Here is a 16,932-nt window from a genome sequence, read left to right on the forward strand (position 1 = left end):
CACAGCAACTTCTCACTCAAACTTTCTCCGCGAACTTATCGAACTATGGTACCCTTGAGACATAGCTCTCGTATGCCCCCCGGCCAATGTGAAAATGGCCCCATAGTTGATTTCCTTGTTTCTCGCATTTCCACATGTACCCTAACTTTACTCAACGCACCTCCCCATGTTACACTGCTGCAGATGCCCATGCCTCGGACACTCCATCAACCTCTCCCACCGATAAACTGTCCCTCGTCAGCCCATCTCCCACCCCGGTCCCCCTAAATCACCGTTCACTTACACGTCAAATCCTCCGTTCCATCTACCCCAGCCTCCACCAGCGGAATCCCAATCGCGTTACACCTGACCTGCATACGACCAACTTAGCACACCGCACATTCCCACAAATGGAGAAGAGAAGGGGTAGGGGAAACGGGGAGGCAGATACAAGAGCGCCCTGCTTGCACTCGCATTTCACGATTCCAACTTCTTGCCGTAGGCAGTTTGTGATTGCGTTTTCGCAGGGGGCGAAGGATGAGGGGTCTCGGGGTGCTGGCACGGCCGCAAGAGCGGTAGCGAGGAAGAGGGCGTGAGTAGCGAGCATAGTTGATTACAAGGGCGGGAGGAAGAATGATGGAAGTGATGTGTGAGCCATTATGTACGCCAAGGGTTGGTGGTACGTTGTTTGCGGGTTGGGGATCCGTGGGACGTCTGATGAGTTCGATATGAGTAGGCGGCGTGGCACAGAGAGGGGCGGGTTGTGCGTGTTGTAAGGAATGGGTGACTCTGGATGGGTAAACAGGTAGCGCGAGCTAATGATGTTTGCTCGAAGGGGTGTCACGATAACTAGTACCGTACTTGGATGTGTGACCGTGCTGGATGGCGTATGGTAAACCGGTCGAAATCATTCAGGCAACGGATACTCGCGGGATGCAATCAAATCCCGATGCCTACCTGGGGCGTGCATCTGCTGTCTGGCTGCCGAAGAGATGGGAAATGAGGGGTGACCGGAAGCTGTATGGACTTGGACACCACGTTTCGAGAAGCGTCCACCACAGCAATCAACACTAGTTGAGTACGCAGCGTTACATCTTATTTCAATAGATTGATCATCTATAAACATTATCTCTTCTATCCTTCTCCTCACGAATTACCCCCACCACCAAATACCTTGAACGGATGCGCCTCGGTATTAAATACCCAAGCATTCTTCCCATCTTTTCCAACCTGCCACTCCGCCTCAGGCGCATGGATGAGATAACTATACTTCAGCACCTCCGCAAACCAAAAGCTCTCCTGGAAATCCGTGAAGCTCCCTCCACCAGCCGCATTCACATTGCTGATGCTCGAGTACCCAGACCCAACACGCGTCGTCGCGTTGATCGCCGTGAATGCATCCCATGCCCACTCCTGGTACTTGACGTCGCCCGTCGCGCGGTAGGCGTAGTAGTACGACTCGATGACCTCGGGCCGGAGTTGGTATCCGCCATCGCGGATGTAGAACCCGGTTTTGTTGAAGAACGCGGCTTGGTCAGCCGGTACGCCGGCATCGTCCCATGCGAATGTCTCCGGGCCGATGCGCGTTGCAGTCTGAATGTACGTCTCGTGGCAGCCGTTGACGAGCTCGAGGCCAAAATCAATGTACTCCTGCTTTCCGAGGACCTGGCCGCCGAGGATGAAGTTGCCGCCGTCGAAGCAAGCGAGGTGCTGCGAGAGCTTGGTGATGTTCTGTTTGTTGTAGATTGCGAGCCAGGTGATGTCCGGTCGTGGTGTGGGGTGCGAGGCTAGATGCTCGATGGAGGAATCAACGGCCAGAACCCAGCGGTCGAGGTACGTGCTGTACCGCGAGGGGTCGTAGACGTACATCTTGATGAGGTACTCATAGAAGGAGTCGGTGCCGCCGGTCCAGCCACCGCTTGCATCTGTGAATTCGCCTGTCTTGGGATCAATGCTTGAGCCAACTAGTCCTGGCCAGGGTTCGCTCGTGGCGGGTTTGGGGTCGAGGAGGTACGATTCGGCTTTCATGGCAAGATTGCCGTAGGTCGTGTTTCCAGTAAGGTCGGCAAGACGAACCCATTCCAGAACGAGTGTACCAACAGTAGCGAGGCCATTATTTGATCCATCGTTCCCGCGTGTGCTAAAGTCAAGGTTATTGTAAGGAACGCCAGAAGGGGTGTCGAAGGCGTATGAGAGTGCGTTGGCTAAATTTTTGGACTGCTCGAGGAGGGCATCCACGTTTGTCTTGTTGTCTGCAAGATCGGAGAGAGGTCCGCTCAAGAAGTCGTATCCTGAGATCATTCCTGCCAAATAACGGATCGTGGTTTCGAACAATGAAACCTCAGTTGGAGTCTTGTAGTAGTTGATGGTCGGAATATATTCAATAATCTGGTTGACGATGTCCTTCTGTCCCATGACCAAAGCTGTGCTCAATGCATCCACGGCCGAGGCTCCCCACTGGTTTCTGTACACATCAGTCGATACAGCATTTGACAGTGCAAGACTGAATTATCATACCTTGAATTGCTGAAGCCGTTGGTAACGGGTTTGAGCTCGTCGTTTGGGAACGCATATTGGTAGTATCTTTTTTGGGTAAGCTTGTGCTGCGGAGTAGACACTCAACGATGCACGTACCCTTCCCACGCAGTCCTGAAGGTGTCGATAACACCTTGTGCACGTTCATCCGCAGGTGGAAGATCTTGTCTCTTCTCGAAAGACTCTGACTGTCTAGGCAGGGCGGAGGCACCTGATAACAGTGCTGCTACGGCGACGGCACGCTTGAATACTGCCATGACGAATAATTCTCTGGTTGGTTCTGAGGTGAAACCAGGAATGGCCACTGAGGGGCCGCGAGGAGGTGCGAAAGCTGCCCTTTATACAGGCTATGTATACAGGCATTATCGCTCAGATACACAGTCGGCAGAGATGCAGGGATGTATATCCATCGTGACCCCGCGAAAGCATGCGGGATGCGGGCTGAAAACTCGCCCAGGTACGGCCGGTCCCATCCTATTTACCGTTCTCGTGGCTAAACAAGCAACGCGCCACGCCGGGAGGGGCGTCATTGGTGCGAGCGCTTCGTTTACGCAAACCCAAGGTAACCGTGGAATGATAGCGCAACGCGACAGCACCTGACGGCGTCACCTCTTTGGAAGGTGTGAGACCGATGTTACTGGGCGCCTAAGTCAGGAAGCGGTTCTACGCGCTATCGAAAAGTGTCGATCTTGGGACTGTCTCCTTGGTCGTCAGCAGACTTGGTGAAGCGATGGCGCCGGCCTTGGAGCATGCTGTCTGGCGTCATTAGGCAAGCTAAAAGACCAGGGTCCTTCTCGGAGGAGTGTCCGAGTGACGGAAGCCTTGTCGAAAGAAGAAGCTATTTGGGGCCGATATTCACGTGTAAGGGCTGCGATGGGAACAATAGAAAAAACAAAAGCGCGGTATTCCTTTGTGGGCGATGGTTTGGTCTCTTCTTCGAGGAAGGTCGTTCCTGAATGTTGCGTTAGCCAACGGAATGCGGGGGATCTCCCCAGGATTTAGCTCAGCCACCTTCACCTGCTGCCGCCGCCCGCGGCATCTTTATTTACACGTCCAGGAGCAGCCAAAGGAACCAGGATCACCGCGCAGAGTGTTACTTTCGAAAAGAAATTAAATGTGGAGCTGCAGGCCTTGTAGTCTTAATAGCGATGACACTTAAAGAGTTCCCGGACATGAGTTTCACAACCCATCTGTGTCCTCGCTGTAAGGACTCGGTCTCCTAAACTAGTATCTTGTGACTGTGTTTATGACAAGTGCACATGTCGAAGAACGCAAACTTCCCCGCACAAACGAACACACGATGAACCACACGGTAACTCCAGATGCAGGCAAGTCTCACGAGACTAGGAGCTGGTCCGTCGGCTGAGACACTTTGCCAAGTCACACTGGGAGTGCAACAACGCTCGTGCACTATTGTCACCGATAATCATAATCCCATCCTCAGGTCCTGTACATCTTCGTTTAGGTCAAGGACTACTACAGCGACCCCAGAGCCAGCATGAAGTGGCCTCGAGCCCCAGAAATTGTCCCGGAGATAATTTCGCAGGGACAAGTAGTAATAGCCAGCCACTGAATCAAGTCTTATCCAGCGTTCGCGTGGTTATCGGGTTCAGGGAATAACCAGAGATTGATTCTGCCATTTCTGGTTGCAAGGGACTTTCCATGTGCTACATGCAAAGCCCCATCTTTCTTGTCGGGGACATCAGACGAAGAAGTCCTCATCGCTACCTTCTTCGTCTCCATTCTCTGTCGCAATATCGGCGTCGTTGGACCTCGCTTTCTTCTCTTTCGTGTCCTTCTTCGCATCCTTCTTCAAGTTCTTGGCCTTGCTGTTCTCCGGTGCTCCTGGTATAATAACACCTTCCCGGCTCTCTCGAAGCTCTTCTAGGGTCTGCTCTCCCATGGCCTTCTCCACCGTCTTCCACATGTTCACATCGCCTTTTGGGCCGTCTGTCGGCGGTGCGGCATCACCAGACTTGCTGTCCTCTTTCTGCTGCTTCGGGTACAGTGACACGTACGCCTTCAGTAACGGGTAATAAAGTGTATAGTTGAGATCGACCTCAGCATTGTGTATGCTGTGCATCTTCTCCGCCTTTTCCGGTTCGTCTTCCAGAGCGGCGAGCTGCTTATGAAGGCGTTTTAAGATTCGTGTAGCCTTCTGTCGTTCTAGTCATCGTAAGTGACATATAAATAGCAACATGAGGTGTTATTACTCACCGAAGAATCGAACCATGTGGTATTTCCCAATTATATCATTTCTGAACTTGGCCTCTCGCTTGGCTGTCTCTTTCTCTTCGAGCTCATGCCTAGCCGATTCGAGTTCTCGCTCGCGCTCGATGCGGATGCCTTGTGGCATGCGGTTTTTCGGGTCGCTGTCGACGTGCGCTAGCGAGCGCCTGAGATCGCGTATCCTGCTCTTGAGAGCGTTTATCGACCTTTGCGCTTCCTCTTCCTCGCCGTCACCCGATTTTGGGTGGCCTGAATGCGCGTGCGCATGTCTCGAGCCCTGGAATTTGTTCGGCCGCGGTCGATTTGAAGATTGCTTGTACTGCTTAGGCCTTCTGCCATGGTCGCCTGCATCGGCGTTATCGCTGCGTTTGCGTTTCGTGTGTGCTGTAGACATGCTGGTGGTTGTCTTTTCTATGCCTGCGAGCGCGAATCGTGGGTCGTACCTGCCAAAAGTTTCGGCGGGGCGGCAGAATCCTTGACCGCCCCTGATTAGTGCCTTGGCGACACAACCCCCAGTCACGAGCGTGCACCTCAACCTTGGAACTTCCAGCATTGAGCTTCACATCTCCAGTCTTTGCAGACCGAATACAAGGATGACGGCGCGGTTTCTTGCGTAACCGGTAATTGCCTGATGTCTCATCTATAGACTCTAGGCTCACTCTATCCCATTCCATTATCCGGTCCTGGAGCCGGTAGCATGGAAGCTGCCATCAGATGGTCTCCACATGCGACGCAGCATTTGCCGCGCTTCCTGATCATTGACGTCGCGACCAATCGCCTGCGACTGTGTCAAATCGAGAAGTATGAAAAGAACAAGGTGAAGTACAAGCAGCTGTGTCTCCGCGACAAGTTGCCCAACTACACGGCCTTCGATTGGTCCAAGCAGGATGAGGCTGTTGTAGGCATTGGGTCTGCGTCAGGAGAAGCGACAATCGTGCAGATCGATCCAGATCGTCCTCAAGGAGAATTCATACACTCGTTTCCCATACGGCATCAACGAAAGTGCAACTCCATCGCTTTCAGTTCCAAGAACTACGTGGCCACCGGGCTTGACAGAGTGCGGAACGATGTGTGCCTAAACATCTACGATCTCAATAATCCTAACGTTACATCTACTTCGGAGCCTTACAAGAAGTTAGCCAGCTCTGAGGCAATATCCAGTATCAAATTCTTTACGAATCAGCCAGATACCCTTGTTGCCGGCGTTTCAAGGCAGTGTATTCGTCTTTACGATCTTCGGGGTGAGCTTTTACTGACCTGTATTTACTGGTCGGGGCTGACGCAGGCTAGATTCATCTACCTCGGGGGTTGCTCAATACCCCACCCGACAGGTACACAACATTGCTATCGATCCTTTGGACGAGAATTACTTCATCTCTGCTGGGACCACCGGTGATCCCACTGTCACCGTCTGGGACCAACGCTATGTCAAACAAAGAAGCAACAACGACGGTGCAGTATTAGATTTTCGACCTATCGTCGACAACAGTCATTCTGCTACGATATGGAGCTTGCGTTACTCAGGAACAAAGAAGGGAACCTTTGGCGTCCTAGCGAATACGGGCGAGTTCAAAATCATTGAGCTTGCGCAACATTCCCATCACCCGGAGCCTGACCGTTCCATGAAAGCCGGGCCCCATAACCAAGCATGGGAGTCACAGCATTACACAAAGGTATCGCACAATCTACGATACCCCTCCTACGACGCTCGTAGCGGCAAACAAGATCTTAGCCGCGTCGTGGCGTATGATTTCATGAGTCCAGGAAATCCCTTTGCAGGACCCTCAGCACTTGCTCTGCATCCGAATAGGGAAATCGGCATATTGCGAATACCACCTCCCGCCCCTCGAATAAATGTGACTGCTTTGGAAGAAATATATAAGGACCGCACGCCAATTGCCAGACCCAGTCCACGAGAAGGTGCTGTTGCAGATGATCTGATCGAGCTGCAAAACCAAACACTGAGTGATAAACTCGAGGTGAAGCCAGACCCTCGAGACTCTCTCAATGGAAGACTAGACAGACTCAATGTCGAAACTTCGCACCGGAGTATACCGCTGGAGTCGGCATCTCATTCGAGCCATCAGATGCACCAAGACCTTCTTACGCTTGCATATCCTACTGTGAAGCTACCCGTTGACGATCTGCTCAAGGTCCTGCAGACTCAAAAGCGACGTTGTCAGGAAGGGTACAACCTCGATTGCCGTAAGAACAAAGATATTGTGTCAAATGACCCCTGGCTTGTAGATGCCTGGAATCTAGTGGAACGGATGGAAGCGCACGCCTCCAACGATGGCATGGCTGCTAAGGAAGGCCTCGACCTTGCATACCTAGGTGTCACAGATATCTGGGCAAATGAGCTTACGATGTATGATCAACGGCAGGTTGATCCTGATGCCAAAACATCTGAGCAAGTCTTCACCGATACCGTAGTGGAAATTTGCGAAAAGAAAGAATTTCCGCCTTTCGCTGGCGTTGCCACACACCATCCAGACCACCGCCAACTTTGTCTTTCCCTTTGCGGCTGGAATCTTTCCAAAAGGGGTCTACGCGAGCGCTGTGGTTTACTCGTAGATGAAGGCCAATACTACAAAGCTATAGTACTCGCCGTGTTTCAAGGTTATAAAGACGTTGCGCTCGACATTTTGAAGGAGACCGTTCAGGCCAAGCAGATCGAGAACATCGGTCTCGGCGCGGTCATTGCATGCAATTCGGTCAATGAGGACCAGCGACATCTCTGCTCATGGATGGCTGACATGACGGATGAACCCTATCTTAAGGGTCTTCTCGCCTATTTCATAAGTGGCGATTGGACCACTGTCGTCGAAATGCAACAACTCTCACTACCAGACCGCGTAGGAGTAGCTCTCAAATATCTCCCCGATGACAAGCTCACACACTTCTTGAAGCTTTGCACCCAAGAGACGGTCGCGTACGGCAACATCGAAGGCCTACTTCTCACAGGTCTCACCACCCGCGCAATGGATCTCTTCGAGCACTACATCGCTAAGTTTGGCGACCTCCAGTCGGCTGTTCTCATCCTCTCCCGTGTTTGTCCACTTTATATACAAGACCACCGTTGGGGCCTGTGGAAAGAAATTTACCTCAACCAAATGCAGGTATGGCGTACCTTTCTCGAAAGAACACGCTATATTAAAGAGCACAACCTGAAGAGTGTTTCACGAGACGGTCTTCCAACCTCCAAGCCTACCTCCCCCTCTGTCTCGCTTCGGTGCCACAACTGTCAGCAAAACCTCGCTCTTCGTCGCGACCCACGCAGCTCCCGCTCCTATCTTGTGCCTACGACGCCCTCTCATCACCATCAACCCTCCACGTCGCGCCCGTTGCGTCCACCAAAACCCAAAGGCAGCACAGCCTCACCATCTCTCGCATGCCCGAACTGTAATGCGCAGATGCCGCGCTGCGGACTGTGCATGATGTGGCTAGGCAGTCCCGACCCGAGCAAAGTGGGCTCAGCACAGACACTGAAAGAGGAGGATCTGGAGGCTAGGTTGATGGTGTTCTGTATGAGTTGCACGCACGGATTTCATGGGCATCATGCGAGGGACTGGTTCGCGAGACACGCGATGTGTCCTGTTCCGGATTGTCAATGTATGTGTGGATTGTTGAAGTGAGGTACAAGGCCTGCTATGTTGTCTGCCAGTGTGAGTAGTCAAGGGCACCTTAATTGGATCGTTGGCAATCTTGGAAATCATTGCACTCTCGGTTCACTTGCCGACCACAGAATTCAATGGCTACAACGCTCCCTTCCATGTGATTAATTTACAACTTGCCATTCCGGGATTCTAATAAGTGCGATAACAAACCCCCAAACTTGCGGGGTAAACACATCGGATAGGTCAGACCTGCAGGTCGATGTTACACAAAGACCTACCATTCGAATGAATTCGAGGACCGGCGTGGGCAAGGCAGCCACTTCAATGCAAGTGCTCCTTGCGGCCCGGGCCTGATCTTCCCGACGCGCAGGACTGCAGCTGGCAAGGCTACTTAAGCACTCTGACCGGTCCGCATTGGCCCTATGATCTTGATTTTCCACGGCTTACCACCACAACACCATGGAGAGCACAGTAGACCCAACCATCAAGAATTCGCGACCCGCAACCCATAATCTCACAGATATCGAAAAGCAAGCTTCGACCCACTTGTCCACCCCCTCGTCCCCCTCGTCCCCATCTCCCCAACCCACTTCCCCACCCCTACTCTCCCACCTCCGCCAGTGGAATGCACACATCGAATCCCTCTCCGGCTTTGAAGCCCGCGGTATCACGCGCGTGCTTCCCTCCGAGCGCCAAACTCCCTCCCGCGCCGCGTACTTGCAGATGGTGATCCTGTGGTTCGGCGTAAACATCACGATTAACAATCTCGTCGTCGGTCTGTATGGCCCGCTGCTGTTTCAGCTCGGGTTTTTGGACGCGAGTCTGTGCGCTGTGGGTGGGGTTGCGCTGGGGGCGGCGTGCACGGCGTATATGAGTACGTGGGGGGCGGTGAGTGGGTGTCGAACGTTGGTGAGTAGGCTGTTCGAGGGTTCGAGAGATAGCAGCAAACATCGGGATACTTGAGCTGACAATCGGATTGAAGGTTGTCGTGAGGTTCTTCATGGGTTACTGGCCTTCGAGGATATGCGTCCTGCTGAACGTCATCTTGATGGAAGGATACTGCACCGTCACCGCAATCATCGGCGGACAGATCCTTGCCGCGGTGAGTGGTGGGACAATGACGATAGCGGTCGGTATAGTCGTGGTGTCGATAGCCGTGATGATCGTTGCGGTTGTGGGGCTGAAAGTCTTCCACGTCTACGAGCGGTAAGTCCTTCCTTTTCTCTCACCACAATAACACATCTGACTGAGCCCCATAGCTACGCGTGGCTCCCACAAATACTCGCCCTGTCTATCCTTATCGGCTCAGCCGGACCGTCCTTCAGCACTTCCTTGGCCTCAGCCGGAAGCCCCGCCCAGATCGCAGCAAACCGCCTCTCCTTTTTCTCCCTCTGCTTCTACGTCCCTACGTCATGGGGTGCCGCCTCCTCAGACTACTACGTTTACTACCCCGAGAAAACCTCAAAATGGAAGACCTTCTTCCTAACCTGGACCGGTCTCACCTTCTCCTTCTGCTTTGTCGACATGCTCGGTATCGGCATCGCCTCAGGCATCGCCACCCATCCAGAGTGGGAAGACGCATACAACATCTCCATCGGTGCCCTTCTCACAGTGACATACGCGCCTCTGGGCCACTTCGGAAACTTCTGCGCCGTGGTGCTGGCGCTGGGTCTGATTGCGAACAGCATACCCGGGACGTACTCTGCGGCGCTGAACTGCCAGATGATGGGGCGGGCTTGGAAGGTGGTTCCGCGCTGGATATGGACGGTTGCACTGGTGGTTGTGCAGCTTGCGTGCGCGCTGGCCGGGCGCAACAAGGTCTTCGTCGTGTTCCAGAATCTTCTGGCGCTGATGGGTTACTGGTTGACTATTATGATATGCATTGTCGCGGAGGAACATGTGCTGTTTCAGAAGGCACGGGCGTTGGCGATTGATTGGGCGGCGTGGGAAGAGCAACGGAAGCTGCCCGTGGGAGTGGCGGCTTTGGTGGCTTTTCTACTTGGGTGGATGGGTGCGATTCTAGGGATGTATCAGGTGTGGTATGTTGGCCCTCTCGCGAAGTTAGTAGCGGATACGGGAGCCGATGTTGGAGTGTGGGTTGGCTGTGGGTTTGCGCTTGTTGCTTTTCCGCCCTTGAGGCTTTTAGAATTGAGGCTCGTTGGCAGATAGTGGAAGTTGGCATAACACTCTAAGCTATGGATGGAGTTCATTCCTTAGTTGGTTTGATGCTGTTTGCACACGCTACAAGCGAGTGCTCTTGACTAACTGATGCTTTGTCGTCTACCTATAGTATCACTCACCCCGACCCGAACATTCATCTCCATCAGTCCAGACTACCAAAGCACACACCTCCCTCTCACGCATTTCTCCCCTCGTCCCCTCCGACACTGCCACTCAAACCGACATGGCCTCCCTGTCCACGTAGGCACAGGCGAATCATACGACTTGACCGGCGACGTATACGGCGTGTACACCGACGGCGTAATAGGCGTGAATGTCTGTGTGTACTCCGTATCCCACTCAGACGTTGACGTTGGCGGCCCGGCAATACATTGCCCGCCCCATGGATCAGTGGGATTAGCGGGCGGGATGGTGGTGGGCGTACAGCGGGAAGAGGGGAGGCAGGGGGTATCATTGCCCATCACTGTGACGCTGTTAAAGGGACGTCTGACGGAGAGACCTGGGGAATTTATATGCATAGGAGGTGAATAGTGCACATGCTGATTTAGAGTGCCGTGCAAGTCTTCGCGGGAGAGGAGGCTTAGGTTTAAGAGAGGTGTGACATTACTTACCACATGGCGTGACTGGAGGCGGCGTTGGATTGTCTTTGCAGACTCCTCCCCACGGGTCAGTGGTCGCAGTCGGCGGAATCGTAGTAGGCGTGCAGAACCAGCCTGAGGGACAAGGCGAATCGTCGCTCATTGTACAGGGAATGGTATAGCGCGGGGGCTCAATAGAAGGTGTTGTAGGGCTGGGCGAGCATGTGATGGAGGGGTGATGGTAGTGCTGAGCGAGCGTGAGGGAGATCAAGCTCGCGGCTAGGGTGAAGAAACGCATAACGGAGGACTTGATGGAAGTGAGAATTCTTGTGAACGTATTCCGAACGGGGTGGCTACGTGATATAGGAAGGAAGCTGCCAGACGGCAGGATCTCTTTTACCTTGAACGAAATTGGAAGCGTGACCTGCCAGTCAAACACCTTTGGGCTGTCATGGACCGATTAGTATATGAATTCCCACAGTTCTCACATTTGGCTCCCTAGTTTCTTACTCGGTTCCTTCAACCCTCACACTCGTCCATTGATATTACCAAGGGCAGTCACACTAAAGGACCCTCTGCAAGCCGTTATTGACAATATTTTATGCGTCCGTATTATTCGCTTCCAACACGAGCTTTGAACACCAAAGTTTCTGCTTTAGCGAATAGCGAGCTAGCTAGGAAGGGACAGATCCCTTGATCGCTCCAAATCGCGCGTGAGCTGACATCGCACCGCATGATTTCATATCTCGTGATGTGTTGTTGTTCAAGCTGGCTCGGGTCTGATGCTAAAAATAAGAATTATGAAGGACTGCGCCAACATCATCTAGCGGAAGGCTGCAACGCTTGACAGCAACTAGAATTTCCTTGCTAGTCATCGTCTTCTTCTTCCAAAGTGAATTCTACGGGCCCCTTTGTCCCATCTCTTTTCATGCTAACGGGAAATCTTACACCGGCCATTCCTAACAACCCCGAGCTCATGACAAGCGAAGCAAGATGGCTCTTCGGAACCTCTTCAACCACGGCTTTCCCATCTGAAACAAGGCTTGTGGGCGTCGCATTACGTAAGTAGTAGATGCGAGTCGACAAGAATGGCACCAGAGGACTTAGGCGGAAGAAGCGCGGCCCTTGATGCGCAGGCTTCGAGGCTGAGCTATTCGTTCGCTGTTTCTGTGTCTTACTGTTCTTATGGCCTATGGTTGCGCCTGACTCTTGCGTCTTCCTGCTCGATGGTGTTGAAGGGCGTTCTCTTGAAGTCATCGTACTACCTGAGCCGGAAGGTATTGCCTCTTGCCTCATGATCGGATCGAGCGTGGATCCGCTAATGTCCCCAACCCTGCAACCTTGCATGATTTCGTCCAGTTGAAGAGGCTCGAATGAAGCACCTTTATTTCTGGAAAAGTTTTGCTCAAGGACAGAGTTACCCTGGAGCAGCTGTGGTTGCGAAGCACCGTGGAAATCGTGCATGTGCTGCAGGAATTCGTCCTCCGATGTATAAAGCATTTGATCACACTGTCGGTAGCGGTGGTAGTGTTGGGCATGCTCGACGTGAAAGGACCTGTAGCCTGCGCCGCATAAGTGGCAGTGATGGGCGTTCGGCGACGGGAATTGCGGACATAGAGGAGGCCCTGCATTCTCAGCAGCAACATCGTCGAACGAGCTATCCTGTCAGCGCAATCCATGTAAATAAATAACACTGGAGAAGCTTACCGGAGGAAACGACAACTCCAAACACGACAGTGAGAATGCTGATTCATAGCATCGACGTTGGCGAAGACCTTGCGACAATAGCGGCAACGTGATGGTCCAGCCGCGCCTGGTGTGTATAGATTTTCCAGATGGTTTTCCAGGCGCTCCGGCCACCACGCTGACCGATCCCACTCGCCTGCTGCCATATGCTCAGCGACATGTTCACACCGCTCGCTCCAGTCTTTCGCTCGTTTCCCGCAGAACCCACAACAAAGCATCGGATCTTCAGCCTTGATAGGTGCACCGAATCTTCTCCACTTGATTGCGAGATCCTTGCAGCCAAAATTGCCCCCTTCGCTGTCGAGTAGACGGGTCTGACAGCCGAGACGGGCTGACGGATGCTTGACATTCGCGAAGTGCACGTGATGCAAGTGCTGAATGAAGTGATCACGACGGTAGAAGGTTCGCTGTGACTCGGGCTTGTTTCGACATTGCTGGTACTTGTGGCTAGCCATGTGAGACTCATCAGGTCGCATCTGTCCGCAGAATGGGCATGACAGAAGCGGCGCGTTCTTATTTTCGCAGCATATCCATGTGGTGCGGAGGGCATGTACAGAGTCTTCATGGCGTATCCACTCGTACTTGGTCTTGAAGGCACGTGGGCAAAAAGTGCAGCAGAACGGAAGGTTCTCTTGGGGTTCACCGGCACTGTTGAGACCATTGTACTTTGTCCTGGTGTAAGGGGATTGCTTCCATTCCATTCGCCGGCGACCGCGTCTTCGGGTCCGTCCGAATGAAGACATGTTGCTTCCGCTGCTGTATGTTGTGGGTACTGTGCCGTCAGAAGAAGTCACCGAGGTAATGACCGAGCTAGGTCTGCCCACCCTGTGGCTTGAAGAACCGTCGTACGGGAAGTCTGTTTCATCGCTGGTTGAGCCGTTTTCCATGGCAGCCTGAATAGCAGAATAAGGCACGGCTTCCTCTTGATATGATTGCGCCAGATATAGAGCAAGTGGAGGCTGGGGTGGTTGAATTGCCTCATCGGCATGCTTATCCAGAGCTTCGAGACTGTCCCGAGAAAGTTTCGATGAGAGTGAGGTGATGCTTCCATTAGATTGCGACATCATGGCCTCATACGATTCTAAGACTTATCAGTTCTGTGCCAGAAGGTGAAGTGGAATGACGAACCTGGCGACTCCGGCTTCTTCCGAGCACGGGTATTGTTGAACCAATTTCGAACCCGTTTCACATCCAGGTTAGCCTGGTGAGCGATGATGTCTATCTCCCAGGAGCATGGGTACGGGTTTGCCGCGAACTCTTCCTCCAGTATCTGCCTAGCTTCTAGGGGTAGGCGAGTTGAGGGGCCTTTCCGTTTGGCGGATGCAGGCTTTCGCGTGACAGTGCTGCTCCGTTGTGGGCGCACGCTTTGGTTCAACTCCTGTCCTAGGGTAATGACTTCCCCTTCCCGTGGCATACGGTGGTGTTGCCATTGAAACGACGGAACTTCACTGTGGTCGTCAATGGGATGTTGGGGCATCATGGGTACGTTCTGAACGAGCGGCGGCATAGGTACAGCGTGATAACGGTTTTGAAGGGGCTCTTCGGGTACAATGATAGGAAAGTCCGATGCTATGGTGAATGCACCCGCGTCTACCGTCATGGGTCCTGTGGTAGGCTGCCAATCCATTGCACTATCCGGTCCGAGCGTAGGCAGGGCGAGTGCCGACGCTTCGGCGTGCATTGAATTGTCGTATACATGGCTATCCTCTTCGAGCTGAGTAAAGTCAAAGAACTCGTCCAGGCTGTCCAGTGGTTCGCCTGCCATGGTCGCTCAGATAGGGCCGACGGGAGTGGCTTAAGATGACAGACCAGGAACCGAATGTCGTCGCCGGTAAAGAAAACAAAGACGCGATGTTAAGCGTCTCATGCTAGGGAAAGCAGGCAGCACCTGGTTTTGAGACGTGGTGTCTGACGAGGCTTGTGCATGGTCCGTGAGTGATGAAGAAGGCGCGCCCGAGCTGGTGCGGGGATCATCAGGCTGCCAGTCTGGTATTGGCCCTCTCCCAAATTGAGGACACGCCCGTATGTGGCGCCCTCATTCGTTCGCTGCTGCAGTCGGAGCAGTTTCTGGGGTTCGCGCATATGCGCAGACTGCTCAACTGGTCCGGCACGGGACGGGATGGCTGGCAGTGAACGCACCCGCGCAGTGGCACCAACGGTGGGGAAAGAGCGCTAACCAGGAACGGAAAGCGCGCCTTTCCACCAAAAAAAGTTCGGGCGCAAAGTGCAAGTGCGACTCCAACGACGACACTGCCAATTCATACGCAAGCGCACCGCCCACAATGGCCGCCGAAGTCCAACCCCTGCAGCCCATGAAGCTGCCCTCGGGCCCCTCGACCATCACAGCCGAGCAAAAATACTGGTCGTCCTTCGGCTCTGAGCTGCGCCTCGACCCGTCCCAACACTCGTCTCCAATAACGCATATCTCCATACCGCCACGGCCCGCCTCAAACCTCCTCGGTCCCGCACAAGATCTTTTTGCGGTCACTACCGGATCGCGCGTACAGATATTCTCCTCGAAAACCCGAAAACTCGTTAAGAACATCTCACGATTTGGTGTGGATGACATTGCGCACTCTGGTAACATACGACGGGATGGCAGGATTTTGGTCGCGGGAGGAGATAGCGGGACAATCCAGGCTTTCGATGCGAACAGTCGAGCTATTCTGAAGACATGGAAAGAACATAAGCAGCCGGTGTGGGTGACAGAGTGGAATCCAAGCGAGCTTACGAGCTTGATGAGCTGTTCCGACGATCGCACAGTACGTCTATGGGACTTGCCGGCCGACAAGAGCATTACCAAGTTTGATGGGCATCAAGACTACGTGCGCTGCGGCACGTTCATGCCCGCGCAGAGTGGGCTGCTGGTATCGGGCAGTTACGATCAGACGGTGCGACTATGGGATTCAAGAATCGGGGGCAAGGCGGTCATGGTGTTCAAGCATGCTGCTCCCGTGGAGGCCGTGCTCCCCATGCCATCAGGAACCGCGGTCCTGGCCTCGAGCGAAAACACAATCAGCGTTCTCGATGTGGTGGCCGCGAAACCAATGCATCTCCTGCGCAACCACCAAAAGACCGTCACGGCTCTTTCCCTTGCGAACAATGGCGAGCGCCTCCTCTCGGGTGCACTCGACGGGCATGTCAAGGTTTTCGAGACCACGGGCTGGAACGTAGTGGCTGGCATGAAATACCCCTCGCCTATCCTCTCGCTCAGCGTCATTCCGTCCCAGGGCGAGGACAAGCACATCGCAGTCGGTATGCAGTCTGGGTTGCTTTCGATCAAGACCAAGCTATCTGGCGAGCAGAGGGCACTTGCGCGAGAGCGTGAAAAGGAAATGCAGGCCCTCATGGCAGGCAAGATCGAGGAATACGATCGCGCGAAGAAGCGCAAGCGGGGGAAGGGATGGGAGAAGAAGATGCGAGGTCGCGACTTCACCGGCGAAGGCGCAGATATTGTCATCGACCCGAACTCAAGAGGAAAGATTCATGCCAGCTTCCCGTGGGCGAACTGTTTGCGGACAGGACAGTATGCAAAGGCACTAGATATCGTGCTGGCGCAGAAGGTATGGCAACAATACGACATGCAATTCCAGAGCAACACTGACATCTCACCAGGGACCCAACGCAAAGGAACACTCAGTCACAGTATTCACTGCTCTGCGCCACCGCAGCGCCCTCAATGCTGCTCTCGTCAACCGCGACGAACTCACACTCCAGCCTGTCCTGCGCTGGCTCATCAAATACATCCCAGACTACCGCATCACGCGCCTTACCACCGACATTGCACTTGTCGTTTTGGACCTATACGCCGACCAGCTCGGTCGCAGCGAAGAAATCGACACGCTCTTCGACCAGCTGAACCAAAAAGTAAAGGATCTCGTTGAGGCAAGCCAGGCAGCTTGGGGCGTCAAGGGCATGCTCGACATGCTGACCGCGACTGCTGGGGCGCAGGGGCTGGACGCCCTCGAGAACTAGAAAGGGAGGGCATCAAGTGACAGACATTTGGGAATTGCATAGCGACGGCGTTGAGATTTTGTAATGTATGCTTCTTTGGAAAAATCGGCAGG

At 53.6% G+C, this 16,932-nt stretch overlaps 7 protein-coding genes across 7 annotated transcripts; 3 read left to right on the forward strand and 4 right to left on the reverse strand.

Annotated features, from left to right (window-relative positions):
* Positions 1 to 1,125: 1,125 nt before the first annotated feature.
* Positions 1,126 to 3,003, reverse strand: CC84DRAFT_1196441 (mannosyl-oligosaccharide 1,2-alpha-mannosidase precursor; the record flags this gene model as incomplete). The annotated part of the gene is made up of 3 exons (XM_018181463.1): positions 2,614 to 3,003; positions 2,497 to 2,562; positions 1,126 to 2,443 (listed from the first exon to the last, which is right to left on the reverse strand). The coding sequence occupies exons 1-3, from the start codon at positions 2,769 to 2,771 to the stop codon at positions 1,126 to 1,128; spliced, it is 1,542 nt and encodes a 513-aa protein (XP_018036759.1). The 5' UTR covers positions 2,772 to 3,003.
* Positions 3,004 to 4,216: 1,213 nt separating this feature from the next.
* On the reverse strand, positions 4,217 to 5,137 carry CC84DRAFT_1090763 (uncharacterized protein; the record flags this gene model as incomplete). The annotated part of the gene is made up of 2 exons (XM_018174371.1): positions 4,217 to 4,680; positions 4,732 to 5,137. The coding sequence occupies 2 exons, from the start codon at positions 5,135 to 5,137 to the stop codon at positions 4,217 to 4,219; spliced, it is 870 nt and encodes a 289-aa protein (XP_018036760.1).
* A 303-nt stretch (positions 5,138 to 5,440) lies between these two features.
* CC84DRAFT_1092117 (ubiquitin-protein ligase-like protein E3) lies at positions 5,441 to 8,378 on the forward strand (the record flags this gene model as incomplete). The annotated part of the gene is made up of 2 exons (XM_018174435.1): positions 5,441 to 5,984; positions 6,034 to 8,378. 2 exons carry the CDS (start codon positions 5,441 to 5,443, stop codon positions 8,376 to 8,378), a joined length of 2,889 nt encoding a protein of 962 aa, XP_018036761.1.
* A 441-nt stretch (positions 8,379 to 8,819) lies between these two features.
* Positions 8,820 to 10,529, forward strand: CC84DRAFT_1092628 (uncharacterized protein; the record flags this gene model as incomplete). Its single annotated transcript, XM_018174473.1, is given in 3 exon segments — positions 8,820 to 9,288; positions 9,305 to 9,566; positions 9,620 to 10,529. The coding sequence occupies 3 exon segments, from the start codon at positions 8,820 to 8,822 to the stop codon at positions 10,527 to 10,529; spliced, it is 1,641 nt and encodes a 546-aa protein (XP_018036762.1).
* An 82-nt stretch (positions 10,530 to 10,611) lies between these two features.
* CC84DRAFT_763662 (uncharacterized protein) lies at positions 10,612 to 11,701 on the reverse strand. The gene is made up of 2 exons (XM_018187345.1): positions 11,153 to 11,701; positions 10,612 to 11,004 (listed from the first exon to the last, which is right to left on the reverse strand). The coding sequence occupies exons 1-2, from the start codon at positions 11,415 to 11,417 to the stop codon at positions 10,694 to 10,696; spliced, it is 576 nt and encodes a 191-aa protein (XP_018036763.1). The 5' UTR covers positions 11,418 to 11,701; the 3' UTR covers positions 10,612 to 10,693.
* Positions 11,533 to 14,759, reverse strand: CC84DRAFT_763677 (uncharacterized protein). Its single transcript, XM_018187346.1, has 3 exons — positions 13,994 to 14,759; positions 12,827 to 13,946; positions 11,533 to 12,776 (listed from the first exon to the last, which is right to left on the reverse strand). The coding sequence occupies exons 1-3, from the start codon at positions 14,628 to 14,630 to the stop codon at positions 11,987 to 11,989; spliced, it is 2,547 nt and encodes an 848-aa protein (XP_018036764.1). The 5' UTR covers positions 14,631 to 14,759; the 3' UTR covers positions 11,533 to 11,986.
* Positions 14,760 to 15,147: 388 nt separating this feature from the next.
* CC84DRAFT_1146495 (WD40 repeat-like protein) lies at positions 15,148 to 16,922 on the forward strand (the record flags this gene model as incomplete). Its single annotated transcript, XM_018176554.1, has 2 exons — positions 15,148 to 16,428; positions 16,481 to 16,922. The coding sequence occupies 2 exons, from the start codon at positions 15,148 to 15,150 to the stop codon at positions 16,838 to 16,840; spliced, it is 1,641 nt and encodes a 546-aa protein (XP_018036765.1). The 3' UTR covers positions 16,841 to 16,922.
* Positions 16,923 to 16,932: the final 10 nt, after the last annotated feature.

The sequence above is a fragment of the Paraphaeosphaeria sporulosa genome (assembly GCF_001642045.1).
Source record: "Paraphaeosphaeria sporulosa strain AP3s5-JAC2a unplaced genomic scaffold CC84scaffold_5, whole genome shotgun sequence".
Taxonomy (NCBI): domain Eukaryota; kingdom Fungi; phylum Ascomycota; class Dothideomycetes; order Pleosporales; family Didymosphaeriaceae; genus Paraphaeosphaeria; species Paraphaeosphaeria sporulosa.

Coding starts and splice junctions, on each gene's coding strand:
- CC84DRAFT_763662 (XM_018187345.1), bottom strand. CDS start 11,417: ATGCGTTTCTTCACCCTAGCCGCGAGCTTGATCTCCCTCACGCTCGCT. Junction 11,005..11,152: donor GCCTCCAGTCACGCCATGTG/GTAAGTAATGTC, acceptor ACAGCGTCACAG/TGATGGGCAATGATACCCCC.
- CC84DRAFT_763677 (XM_018187346.1), bottom strand. CDS start 14,630: ATGGCAGGCGAACCACTGGACAGCCTGGACGAGTTCTTTGACTTTACT. Junction 13,947..13,993: donor GAAGAAGCCGGAGTCGCCAG/GTTCGTCATTCC, acceptor GATAAGTCTTAG/AATCGTATGAGGCCATGATG. Junction 12,777..12,826: donor TGGAGTTGTCGTTTCCTCCG/GTAAGCTTCTCC, acceptor CTGACAGGATAG/CTCGTTCGACGATGTTGCTG.